Raw genomic sequence first — 14,320 nt, forward strand, 5'->3', positions numbered from 1 at the left:
TCAAGGAGTCCGTCATTTTTCTAATCTCCTGTATTTTTTTTATCAATATCTTCCTTAGAAGCAGTTAAAAATTCTTTTACTGCAGTGTGTTTTTCAGATTGGGTTTCCTGCTTATGTAAGCCTGTTCAATTTATCACCAATTTTCTCAACGCCAGTGCTCAAATTAGCCAGCTTTCATTTGCTTTTGCACACAACACTGCTTGTGTCTTAACTCTGATGTCTAATACCCTTATCCTACTTTACACTGTATCTTCAGACATTTCCCAAAACCATCTTACTTTCCTGTTGCTGGGAAGACATCATACGCAACACCTACAATTTAGAGATTTTGACTCACATTTCAATCCCTTGGCTGGCTCCAGGGCAGAATGACATGGCTTGGAATGGCAGAGAAAAAGCAGCTCGAACTGGAGGATGGAGAAACCCGAAAGGTAAATGGCCCTTCAGGCCATGCAGCAGGAACCCACTTTCTTCAACCAGGCTCCACCTCCCAGTCACATGAATGACTTGGTGATCCACTGCTGATTACATGTCCATGATCCAATCCTCTTCCAAAAGTCTCACCTCAGTGCATGAGACTTGGGGGGGGGGGTGTACATCTATTTACAAACCTTAACACCCCATGTAGTGTTTCTCATCCTTTTTGCCTTACCACCCTTCAGAAAACTATGTACTCTAACTCCATTTTGGCTATTCATATATTACAATTTATAACGGTATAAAGTATGTATTTTCTAATTCTGGAAGGTAATCTTAGTGCATCTACTTTAGTGACACTTGAACACTTTTGGTAAATGGCTGTTCTCAGGGACTTAAATTTAGATCTTTTATGCTACGTTCACTATCATACTTGCATGTCAGTTCTCTTGAAGTACAATCACTTACTTTTAAATGCTACTACGTAAACTCTGCATCACTCAATTGCTTTGAGCTTAGGGAAGTTAATAAGGCTCATCCAGAGATCAGGGTGGAAGCAGTGGTTTTATACCTGGTTATATTGACTCAAGTTGGCCTTTAGGTCAAATATGAATTCCTCATCTCAGCTCACTATAACCTGATTCTCACCACCTGTTTTACAAAGCTCCTAGAGTATTTCATCTTGGCTCATAAGGCCGTGGATCCTAGGCTACGCTCTATCATCTTGGAAACTAAACCAATTTCTTTTGTCTATAAAATAAACAGGTTCACTTGGAGCTGGAATTTATTTTTTTAAAAATGTTTTGGTACAGGGTCTCAGTAAGCAGCTCAGATGCCTAGTGATCCACCTGTTTTCTGCCTCTCCAGCACTCGGATTACAGGTATGCACCATCATGCCCAGAATCAGTCGCTGATTCAAACACAGGTCCCTGTGATTGCCCAAGCAGAGACTTAGTCTGCTGAGCTATCTCACCAGCCTTTACTCCCTTTATTTTTTAAAAAATCTTTTATTAAAAAAAATCTTCTATTTATTCATTTGGCAGTCTCACTATGCAGCTCAGACTCATAGTGATCCTGTCTCAACCTCCCCTGTGCTGGGATTACAGGCATATGCCACCATGCCTGGTTTCGGAGACACAGCATACAGTACCAGGGATTGAACCGGATCCTTGTGCTTGCCAGAAAAGGGCTTAGACCACCAAGCTATCTCCCTAGCCCTACTCCAGTTCAGTAACTGGATTGTCCCCTTAGGTCTCACTTATGCCATGCTACATCATTATCTTTTATATACTAACACTTTGTGAGAGAAGTTAATTTACAAACTTGAGAAAGCTTTGTATTCACTTATAAACATCGTAAGAATTTCAAGGTGCTAGGTATGGTGACACACACCTGTAATTGCAGCACTCAAGAAGCCCAGGCATGTGGATTACCAGACTGTAGGCCATACTGAACTGCAGGGAGACCCTGTCTCAAAAACCAAAAGGAATGTCAAGGCATGGGGAAAAAGCATGTCGTAGTGACAATAGAATCAAGTCTCAGAATAGCTGCATGGTCTTGGATCACAGCCCTCTCTGAGCCCGTTTCTTGACTGAATTCCTAATCTGACTCCACACTGTATAGTTCCTATAAGTGTCTTGAAGATTAATATTAGAAGTAATGTAAAAAACTTGTAAAGAAAAAAAAACACTATACAAATATAAATTGTTAGAAATTATATTGTTTCTGATGGCTGATAAATATCATCAAAGAAAAGTGCTTCCATAAAAGTTTTATTTATCCCCACAACAACCCTGTGAGGTAGGGTGATCAGGGCATTTGAAGATGAGAAAACTAATCTACATTACTTGCTCACAGCTACTCTGCATAGTAAATAAGTAGAAATTAAATTGAGATTTTTAAATGTCCATAACTTTATACTGATTCTTGTGGAAACAGGCAGAGAGAATATTGGCTCCCCTCTACCTTAACGCCAAAGGACACTGCCTTGAAAAATCCCATTTCAAGAAAAAAAGAGGGGAAAAAAAAAGAAGAGATAGTATTTCATTTCTCATTTCTACAAAGATTTAGAAAATAAAAAAATAGTGAAATATTTTACAGTATATATATATATATATATATATATATATATATATATTTAAAATGGTCTCATTCAGGGACATGTCCTTCAGCTGTATATATATGATCAACTATCCAAGTCCTAGAAATGCAAGCTTTTAAAAAAGTATGAAAGACAAAAATGATAATGAGCAGCAGTCTCAAGCTTATTATTCTTCCATGTATCTTAAACTCTGTGAAATGTGGTCCCAGTTTGTTTTTTTTTTTTTTTTAAAGAATAAAAGGGAGGACATAACTTATCAGAGATCTGGTAAACTTTCATTTTGGTAGCCTACTCTCAAACCACTGTGACATTATTAAAACATTATTTCCCAAAGCTGACTGTTAGTATCACCAGGAGAAGCTGTTTTCACACAGAACTCTTAGGTCCCACTCTAGATACAATGAAAATTTTCCAGTGGTAAGTTTCGGGAATCTATACCTTAAATGCTTTTCAGAGTAATTCTAATAGGTTTGGGACCCACTGATGTATCTTAAGATAGTAACATCAAAATCATTAACTAGTATAAACTGTTACACTCATCCCCTTTAAAAAAAAATGTCGGGCAGGGGAGATAGCTCAGTAGAATAAGCATCTGCCTGGCAAGTGCAAGGTCCTGAGTTCAATCCCCAGTACCACACACACAAAACAAACAAACAAACACCCCTCAAAATGTAGTATATCCCAAAGAACTCTTGCTCTCAGCAATTAATTTCAAGACATAAACATTTTATAAAAATATGTCCTACTTTAGTGAGACATAAGACTCCAATAATAATTAGAGTAGCATCTAAGTACGATAGTTTTGTGATAAAAAGATAGTTTTGTTCTCATTCGGAAATTGTATTAATGATTTTTGTACAAATTTGTAGCAAGCTTTCAACTCAAAGGAAGACATGAAAAGTAACAACACAATCAATTACATCGGCACTGAAAAATACTAAACTCAAATACAGCTCATGAGAAGAATAAGAAAGTGAGTGAATGTCAACCCAAGACCTCCTGGCCCATACATTTTTGTTCCCAGTCCACTCTTCCCCTATAAGGGGAAATCATTCTTTTCTAGTTGCTTGGCATAGTTATTCAGTGGGTAACTATTAACTAATTTAGATACAGGAGATTAAAATATAACAAATAAATACCTAGGAAGACAAAGAGAAGTCAAGTCAGAAAAACTTAACTAGCTAATGATGTCAGATATAACACCATCATATTAGTACAAATAAGTGAAGGCGTCAGTGTCCTTTAGGTTTCAGATTTTATGTACTGACTCAGTACATAAATGGAAGAGACCTGGTCTTTATGAAGAATTCTGTGCTTGCTGGAAAGATCTGTAGTAATAATGAAATGCTCTTCTTCAATGATGAGATGAAGTCTCTTTTTCAGGCAAGTTGACAACAAAACAATGAGAAATAAACGTCTTTAGAACGCTGAATGAAATATATAGCTAAAAGTCATTGGCCAAAGATAACTTAAAAAAAAAAATTCTATGTTAACCCCCCCAAAAAAACCAAAAACCCAGAGAAATATTAAAAAACAATGTACACATCCATTTCACTGACAGTTATAAGAAAATAGCCATTTATAGATGTTACACAATACTTTGAACAAATCCCAAATCAATTTTGGGAAACAGATAAAGCCATTGGGTAAATAAATATACATACTAGCTAATATAAAACAATTTATGGTTATGAAGTCTCATCATTCTATTTTAGGACTCAAGGAGAAATATGGTGATAAATCTAGGGCTACATATATTACATGAAATTAAAAATCTGACTGAAACATCCTTTCTAACAATGATACAAACAGAAGAATGTCTTAAAAGCCAGAGAGCGATCACTGGACATAGCACAAAGTGACTATGTCCTTCAGAGTTGTTTGTGTATACGTGTAACTTCTGCTGTGTCTCATTATGGATCCATCTCTCCTGCATTTATTACAGTTAGTTTTTTCAGGCTTCACATTTCCTGTGTGAACTGACGGGCTGGGCACATCTCAATTAAAAAAAAAAAAATGCACTTCCAATTAAATGGAAGTATTCAATATCAAAAGATAAAGAGGTAATGGGAAGATAAAACACTAAGTAGAAGGAAGCTGACTAAATTGTTACTTTATAATTTATTTTTATATTAATAATTTAAAAATTACCCAAATCTAATGGGAAAAATATATAGTATTAAATTTAGTTTTGAGAATTTTCTCAGGCTATATAAAGTTTCTTTTATTTACACAACCTTATGTTGTTTCATTTTTCAAAACTTTAGGGAACTGTCTTGGTATGGGGCTTACAACAACTTTACCATTAATAAAAGATTATTTATTTAAAAGTTGCCTTTTTATTATTAAAGTGGCACAGGTATTAGGTGCTTACATTTCCCTCTAAGTTATGGGAAGGCCCTTTGAGACTTTTACTTAATTAGGAAAACTTTCAGCAAATATGATGGCATGCTGAAAGTTCAGATTTTGTTTTGCTGTTTGAGCATAAAAAGGAAGGGAACAAGGAGTAAATGTAACTAGGTTCACAATTTTGAGCAAGAGCATATGTAAAGGTAACGTATGTACATTTTATTTCAAGAAAGACATAAGACAAACAGCATAAAGATGCCCAGATGCCCTAAAGATAAATACATTTCAAAGATTCTCATTAAAATGAATCTGTAGTATTTTTCCTGCAAGCAAAATACCTTCCTTTAAATTAAAAAAAAAAAAAAAAATCAGTTTCTGAATTGCAAATTCTTTTGCTTTTTTTGCAGAAAATCTGCCACGATTATTTTTTAATGAATAAGGATTTTCCACAAAACAGGCTTGTTCTACATGCTAGATCTTTAAACAGTTCAGTGACACAATATGCTAACTACATACACAACAGATAATATAGTAAGAAAACACTCAACCTGATGAAAAGTTAAAATCTTCATTAATACACTGAAAACTGACATAACTCATGCCTTTAAAATCAAAAATACAAAAATTAAATGTTTTCCTAAAAAGATTTCCTTATTTTAAGGATTCATCTGAAAATGAAGCTGCATGTAATTTGTACAATAAGTTGTACAAGTAAACAGGTAATATACATAAAAAATTAACTGACATACTCCTTAATTATCAGTTGTCCACCTTTAATTTCCAATACTGTACTTTCTTAACAAGCATACAAAATATCAAACTTTTCTTTAGAAAAAGTGCCGTTCTTTGACATCCTTTACACAAACAGTCTGAGCCTGTGGCATGTTAATGCAGTTGAGAGGCAAAGCATACTTTTACAAATTCTACCTTCCATAAAAAGCCTCACGAAAAGATTACACGCCACTATAAAAATATCAACCTCTTGTGGTAGCTGCATTAGAGAACCAAGGCTTGAAGACCATTTTCATATAGCATAGAAAACCACTATGAGAGCACATTAACTGTATCGGTGGCTTGGGAGTGTACTGTGCCACAGGATTATGCATAGCTACTGTTAGGTACCAAGCTGTTACACAGAGTTGTAAATTGATTGTAACTGAGAGCATAACAGAGGTACATACTATCAGCCCATGCGAAGTAGAAATACTGAATCACTGTGCTGAATACTTCATTCCTGGAGAAAACCAAAGCCAGCAATACCTAAATCAAGCCCAACAGGTGACTAAACTCATTCTCCTCAAAGATTGGTGAGCACAATGAAGTCTGAGGTATACCTTTATCCATTAAATCTGTGTGCCATTGCAAGATATTACCATTTGGGAATACACACCATCACAATGGTTTAAATCTTTTGAATATTAGTCATTCATAAATTCTTATCTACCCAGTCTCTTGATTTTTGAAAAGATTTCACCTACAGTAGAATATTACAGAAACAAAATATAAATGCATGTCTTTCTAAATGAAACTTACATGGACTAAAAGTAGAGAATATTTTTAAACAAATATACAATATGCAGGCAGACAAAGCAGGAAAACGGCCATTCAAACGTATAATAAAAAAAACTAAAAATTGACTATTTCCAGAAAACTAAGAAGCGCCTCAACTAAAAGGAATGCATAATGAAATTCTAATCTAATACAGGTCAAAAATGTAAAAAGGTTATAAACCTTAACAGGAAAAATAAAACAACTTTTACTGGCCATTCCTGTTGAAATGAGAATTGTAAAGTAACAGAAAAGTGGCTACAAACCCACTTAGAGCACCAAACAGAGAGAAAATAAAAGTCCATTTTCATCTCTGTTATTATCATAAAATCCTGTGTAACTACAGGTCAAACTGCTGGTGGCAGAAACAGAATTCTTTATAAACTGCAGATGTCCTGTACATAAAAAAATTTCACTGGAGTTGCACTAGTTCTAAAGACTCTTCTGTTTTAGCCTACCTACTGTATGTATGCAATCTGAGATAAAGTCTCTTTCTGTAACCCTTGATTATTATTGGGCACCAAAGATAAGAAAAGCAAGACAGGGTACAAAAATGCAAAATTTCAACAGTAATGGCAATGCTTTTGTCTTAGTCCAAAAGGGTCCTGCATTCTCTCCCCCTTCAGTGTTTTGGTAAGTCTTTTAATCTGGGGGCAGCAAATCATGCAAGCGAAATCTGTCTCTGATGTGAGGTCGGACATCTTCATTCTGTGAGAAAAAAACAGTTTGTTGTTTTTTTTTTAAAGTCACTTAATGTCATAGATTTTATTTTAATAACATAAGCATTTTTTGGGGAAAACTGCATTTTAAAAAAAAATGTATTTAGTTGTTGCAGGGTCTTACTACACAGCCTGGACTTGTGATTCTTCTGCTTTCAGCCTCCCAAGTGCCAGGATTACAGCCATGTGCCACTATGCCTGGACTCTGGCTGGCTGAGTCTGCTCTGGGGGCATGGCTGGCATGGCACGTGGTGCTGGATCAATCCATGGTCCCTGTGCTTGCCTAAGTAGGCATTTTAGTCTGCTGAGCTATCTCGCTGGCCCCAACAGACTGTTTTCCTTGTGATTAATCCCTACACAATACAGCCCAATAATTATTTACATATCATTTACATTGTATTAACTATTATAAGCAATCTAGGAGTGATCTGATGTCAACAGAGTATCATGGAATCAATATCCAAAGAAGTTATCAAGGGATAACTGCACAGGAATAATACTATTAACATAATTAACTTAGAATTTAGAAAACATTCATGGAAACCACTGGTGGGCAGTAAGCACTACGGTTTTGGACCCCAGGTGAAACTCCAAATCACTACATTCTCTCTGAGGCCTCTTCCTACCTCTAGGAAGGCTATGTAGCCTGAGATTATCTGCCTCCAGCCCAGAAATTCTCAGCCAAAGCCTTTGTGGAGGGGCAGCCCTCTTTCTGTCCTTGGCTTTCCAATGTTCCTGGCCTATTTGCTTTCCTAATGTATCATTTCTTCATTTTCTTGCATTGAAGACCTTCCCCTAATCATTTGGGCCCATTTACTGAATACTGATGAATTTCCCTTGAATAATGACTGTGTCTGTCCATGTCAGATACCCCTAGTCCCTGTACTAGGGACTAAACCCAGGGCCTCCACACTGAGCTACACCTCCAGCCCTTTTACTTTTATTTTGAGACAGGGTCTGACTACCTTGGCCAGCCTGGGCTTGAATTTGTGATTCTTTTGCCTCAGCCTCCCATAGTGCTAAGATCTGAGGAGCAGACTTAAGGATATCTGTGTTGTTAGGGAGACTTTCCTTACCGCTGAGCTCTCACTTCAACCTTGCAGCAGAACCTTTGTGGTTCCAGTTGGTGGCACACTTAAGACTCCTCTGACCTGAATCACAACTAGCATCTAGTATTTGCCAATACAACCTCATACAATGACTCCCAAATCACTAGCTCACTTGTAGGTGGCTCTTCTGTTCTCACCATATACACAGCCCAGCTCCTTCAGCACTGGGGAACACTAAACAGTTTTTTGGAAAGCTCCCATGTCCATTTAACAACCACAGAAAAGAAAAAAACTAAAAATGGATTTTTTGCCCTCTTGAGATTAACCCAGATCTGTACCTCTGGTACCCTGATCAGTATTAAGCCCATTCTTCTGATGCCCTCAAAAGCATTCTTGGTACTATCTGTGTTCATACATTTTATCAGAAAGTATGCTAAATGGCATTTTATCTCTTTAGTATATAAATATAAATAGTCCTAGTATAGAAAATCTTGTTTAAATGTAAGATTGAGCCTGTTTGAGTTCTGCTGTGCATTATTTAAAAAAAAACTAGAAAATTCCTCATAATATTTTTCACACTTTCCCCTAATCTCCCACCAGTTAATTTAATTTTTAATTTTTTTATTTTTTGTTTGTTTTGGCAGAACCAGGGATTGAACTCAGGCCCTTGTGCTTGCCAGGCAAGCGCTTATTCTCCTGAGCTATCTCCCTGGCCCCCCACCAGTTAACTTTAAAAGTCAATACCCATAAAGAGATTTTAATAGAGCTGAGCTAATGAAATCACAACAGAGAAATTCTAAGGTATACTTACCAGTTCTACAAGCTTCTCCAGAAATGGAATCAATTTTAGAAGTTCATTGTCATTTTTATCCATAAACCAGCTTTCTATAGGGATTCCATTAGAAAGCTAAAATGATAAATATGTAATTAAATTCTCTCATATTTTGCCTAGTTTCTAAAAGTTTAAAAAGGAACACTAAACTTAAGCAAGTTCTTATCTAAAAGATCCTTTGAAAAGTAATGCTATGCTTTTTTTTATGTTATCAATTTTTGCTGACAATTCAATAATGCAAGAGACAAATGCTTAAGGAATAAAATGAAGCTGAATTGATTTTCTAGTATTAGAATGTAACACTAAAAAAGTTCCACAGAAACAAGCTTTAGAAAAACTATTACCATAACTAACAGTATTCTTTTGTTCATTTAATTAAGCACTATGACTATAGTCCTGAGTATTAGGAATAAAAGGATATTGCTAATCTTAAGGCAGAGAATACTATCAGAAACGATACACATTTTTCCTCACACAGAGACCAAATCCCATTCACTTGAAATGGGGTTTCACAGTATTATCCAGGCTGGCCTTGAACTCCTGCTCAAGTAAAATTGCCTCAGCCTCTCAAACAGCTGAGACTACTAGCACAGGCCATGATGCAGACTACCACTGCTGTATTCTTTTTGTCTTTTTAAGACAGAATTTCTCTATGCAGTTCAGGCTGGCTGCTCATTTTGTAGCACAGGCTGGCCTTGAACTCACAACAATCCTCCTGCCTTAGCCTCCTGAGCACTAGGATTACAGGCGTGCACCACCATGTCTGGTTGGCTGTTCTATTCTTAATTCAATTGTATTTCATTGAACAAGAGTCTAAAAATGTGAGCCCTATTTGGTATAATAGTCATCTCAATGGTAAAAGAGCTTTACTTTAAAATTTACACTAAATAGTATCTTTGAGATAAAGAAATAATGGAAATAATTTTATTTAGGAACCAAGATGAAATTTGCTTTGTCTTATTTTGAGGTCTGGCTATTTGGTCCAGACTGGTCTCACGCAATCCTCCTGTCTCAACCTCCCAAGTAAATGAGACTACATGTATATATAAAGGCACCCAACTAAAGTTCTTAAAATTCGTATTTTAAAATATGAGTAAATAAAATGAGGGACCTAGGGCTAGAGACATAATTCAGTGTTAAGAGCGTATTTTAGCATGCAGAAAAATCCTAAAATCAATGACCACCATCATCCACCAAAAGGTAGAGAGGTCCAAAGTAAACATATTTCAATACCATGCAGACTCCCTTACCCCCTTTTTAATTACTGACAACGTTAATACTCTAGTCACTATTCTTCGCTAATTTGTGAATCAAAGCTCTGAAACTATATCTCAAAAATGGTTCATCCTCAGTTGTAATTCTATAGTGTACAAAGGATACTGACAAAATAGTTTAAGAAAATATTTCAGAATGTTCAGCAGACTACAACATAGGTAAGCCAATTAAAATTTTCAACATGTTTATAATTACCAAATCAGTAACCAAAGATATACTACCGTGGCAGCTTTATCTACCTATTTTTTCCAATCTGAGTTTACTTAGCAACTCTCTTCGTACCTGATATGCAAAGGCTTGTGGTGAGTTGTCAATTATTATGGTTTTTGAAAGATCCCTTCCAAGAATATTTAAGTCCTTTATATAATTTCCTTGTACACAAACACAATGTTCTCGAAAAAGCCGGTGCCTAAACATAAAAATAAAAATAAATTTACTAAAAAAAATTTCTAAAAACTACTATATATTAAAAACAAGTATATGCATACATATACCACAGGCTTTAATAGGATAAGTCTTATTACTCAAATAAGAATTCAAATATAAATATTAGGTCTATACTTTGAGCAACAGTACAACTAAAATTTCTTAGCAATTATGGAAACCTACAACTTAATGTTATCATGACTTAAAAATCTTAGGTTTGGGCTGGTGAGATGGCTCAGTGGTCTAAAGCACCTACTTAGAACAAGCTTAGCAAAGCACAGGGACCGCGGTTCGATTCCCCCAGCACCACATGCCAGCCAGCCCCGCCCCCTGGTGGGCTGAGCTGGCCACACACACACACACACACACACACACACACACACACACATAAATAAAAAAATTAAAAAAAGTTTAAAAAAAAAAATCTTAGGTTTATCCCAAAATATTATATATTGAAATTATAAAGGGGAATTGAAATTAATTTTTTGTGATTTATTTACCCAGCAAAGCTCAGATCAGCATCTTCTTGTTAGTGAGGTCCTGTTTTTTAACCAATTTTCCAGATAGATGACTGAGGTGCAAGGAGACAAATGCCTAGTCCAAGGTCACATAGTAAATCAGCACTTAGCCCCAAGTTATAACTTTGATCCTCTTGGCTCTAAACAACAGACCATACAGCCTCCCTATCTCTGTACATGCCAGAACAAAAACTGCAAGAAAGGATGTTTTTTGTGTTGGTTTTATTAATTTTTTTTTTTTCCCCCAGAACCGGGGATTGAACTCAGACCTTTGTGCTTGCCAGGGAAGCACTTATTCTACTGAGCCATCTACCCGGCCCCCCATTACAACTTTTTTTTTTTTTTTTAGTTTTTCTTAAAGTTCTGAGAAAAGGTGCTATTCAGGTCAAAACATTCCATCATTTCAACTTTTCTTAAACACCTGTTTCCAGGCTGGGGAGATAGCTCAGTAGAGTAAGTGCCTGCCAGGCAAGCTCAGGGTCCTAAGTTCAGTCCAGTACTGCAAAAAAATCAAAAACAAAAAAGGAAAACACTAAAACCTGTTTCCTTTTAGTGTGTGTATATGAAAAATGGGTTAAAATAAGTTCAAATTCAAATTTAAATTATTATTTTAATGTATTTAGCACAGGGTTTACAGGGTCTCACTACACAAATCAGACTCGTAGTGTCTTCCTGTTTTCAGCCTCCCAAGCACTGGAATTACAGGCGTGTACCACCACGCCATCTCAGGTGTCCCAGTGTGCCCTGGAGGCAGGTCTGCATGGCATGCCAGGGATTGAACCCAGTTTCCTGTGCCCACTTAGTCTGCTGAGCTATCTATTTTTTTTTTTTTTAAGATTTTTTTTTTTTTTTTTTTTTAGTGGAACTGGGGATTGAACTCAGGTCCTTGCACTTGCCAGCGAAGTGCTTATTCCACTGAGCTATCTCCCCGGCCCCCTGCTGAGCTATCTAGCTGGCCTTCAGATTTAAATTCTAAGAAATGAGGACCAGCAAAATAGCTCAGCGGATTAAAGCACCTGCAAGAAGGTGCAGGGGCCGGGATTCGATCCCCCAGCCTGCCTTGCCGGCCCCGCCCCCGGGGCACGCTGAGATGGCAATTGAGACTGGGCATGGTGGCACACACCTGTAATCCCAGCTTTTGGGAGGCTGTAAACAGGTGGATCACTATGAGACTGATCTAGTAGTGAGACACTGAACACCCTGTAGACCCTTCCCTAAAAAATACAAGAGTAGAAAATTTAGGGCTAGGGAGAACTCAGTGGACTAAAAGCCTGTGTGGCAAGTGCAAGGACCCAGGTTCAATCCTCAGTACTGGATGTTGTGCAGGGCCCATGCTGAGCAAGCCACTAAAGCCAGACATGGGGGTGCATGCCCGTAGTCTCAGCACTGGGGAGGCTGAGACAGGAGGATCACTACAAGTTCGAGCTGGGCAGTAAGACCCTGTACAAAACAAACAAACAAACAAACAAACAAACAAACAAATAAATAGTGTGGGTCAGCTGGATAGCTCAGCAGACTAATGCGCCTGCTTAGGCAGAGTGCAGCGGCTGGGGTTCGATCCCCCATGTACAGTGCCAGCCACGCCCACAGGGCACTCTGAGACTAGGTGTGATGGTGCATGCCTGTAATCCCAGCACTTGGGTGGCTGAATACAGGAGAATCACTGAGTCCAATCAACGTAGTGAGACCCTGTAGACCCTGTCCTAAATACAGAAGAAAAAAAAAAAAAGAAAAAGAAAGTAGAAAACTTAAGATTTTTCACTAAGATAGTACATAGGGAAAAGTAAGAAAATTAATACATAGTGACCCAGGCACGCGCCTGTATTCCCAGCTCTTGGGAGGCTGTAAACAGGCGGATCACTGAGTCCGATCTAGTGATGTAACCCTGAACACCCTGTAGATCTTTCTCTAAGATACAAAAAAAATACAAGAAAAAAAAAATACATAGCTATTAAAGCCTTTGAGCCATTTGTGCCATTTCTCTCACACAAAAATTCAGACTAACACCTACATGTTACATGCAGAAAGATTACTGCAGTCTTCACTTAAGTCTCACTCCAACTAAGAAACATAACAGAAGTAACCTTTACCTTTTTTGTTTTGGCAGAACCGGGGATTGAACTCTGGTCCCTGCGCTTGCCAGGCATTCGCTTATTCCACTGAGCTATCTCCCTGGCCCCACCTTTTTTTTTTTTTTTTTGGCTGGTTCAGCCCACCCTGGGGGCGGGGCTAGCAGGGCATGTGGTGCCAGGGATCGAACTGCATCCTTGCACGCCATAAGCTTGTCTAAGCTGGTGCTTTAGACTGCTGAGCTATCTGGCAGGCCAGAAGTAATTTTTAAAATGTTTAAAAATTACTGTAGGCACTTCTGCCTAATTAAGAATACACTGTATCTGCTAGGCAAACACATGGAACTAAGCCCAGATAACCCAAGTGACAACTACAATTTTAATTTTCAATTAGATTCATGTAACATTTCCTTTCACATGGAGGATAAATATATTCTTTAAAAAGCAAAATAAACCAGATATAATGGTGCCAGCCTCAGGGAGCTGAGGGAGGTGGACTGCTGTTAGTTGAAAGTCACTCTGGGCTGTATAAGTGAGTTCAAGGCCAGCCTGAACTACATAACTGAGACCATCCCCCCCCAAAATGGGTGGGGGGGGGCACGTGAGTTTAATTTCATTCAACCCTATCTGTTAAAATTAACCTTTATTCTCTATAACATTAAAAAAATTAGGTAACATGTATTATATTATGTCAGAGAAGTAAAGAGGTAAACACCATGTGCATATCTCCATCCCACCCAACTCCAGAAGCAATGATGATACAGATGTCACAGAGAATAAATACATCTGATCAGGCTGGGGAGATAGCTCAGTGGTCTAAGCGCCTGCTTGGCAAACACAAAGCCTGAGTTCGATCCCCAGTACCACATGCAGTGCCGGCCCGGGAGCCCTGGTCACTACATGCCAGCCCTGAAACTGGGCATGGTGGCATACAACTATAGTCCTAGCACTGGTGAGGCTGAGACAGGATGACCACTATGAATCTTAACTGCATAGTGAGACCCTGTATCCAGTAAG

The 14,320-nt window shown here is 37.7% G+C and overlaps 1 protein-coding gene across 3 annotated transcripts in view; it reads right to left on the reverse strand.

Annotated features, from left to right (window-relative positions):
* Positions 1–4,047: 4,047 nt before the first annotated feature.
* Positions 4,048–14,320, reverse strand: part of Ctdspl2 (CTD small phosphatase like 2) — a 91,906-nt gene continuing 81,633 nt past the window's right edge. For 2 of the 3 annotated variants that reach the window (XM_004623347.3, XM_023710903.1), the window contains exons 11-13: positions 10,573–10,699; positions 8,995–9,090; positions 5,264–7,123 (exon numbers count right to left, since the gene is read on the reverse strand). In XM_004623347.3, the coding sequence (XP_004623404.1) occupies positions 7,058–7,123; positions 8,995–9,090; positions 10,573–10,699 (289 nt within the window). In that variant the 3' untranslated portion in view covers positions 5,264–7,057. Of the gene's footprint in view, positions 7,124–8,994; positions 9,091–10,572; positions 10,700–14,320 lie in introns of all 3 variants that reach the window. The other variant, XM_012514042.2, reaches the window with a different exon arrangement.

The sequence above is a fragment of the Octodon degus genome, unplaced genomic scaffold, assembly GCF_000260255.1.
Source record: "Octodon degus isolate 3935 unplaced genomic scaffold, OctDeg1.0 scaffold00002, whole genome shotgun sequence".
Classification (NCBI taxonomy): Eukaryota; Metazoa; Chordata; class Mammalia; order Rodentia; family Octodontidae; genus Octodon; species Octodon degus.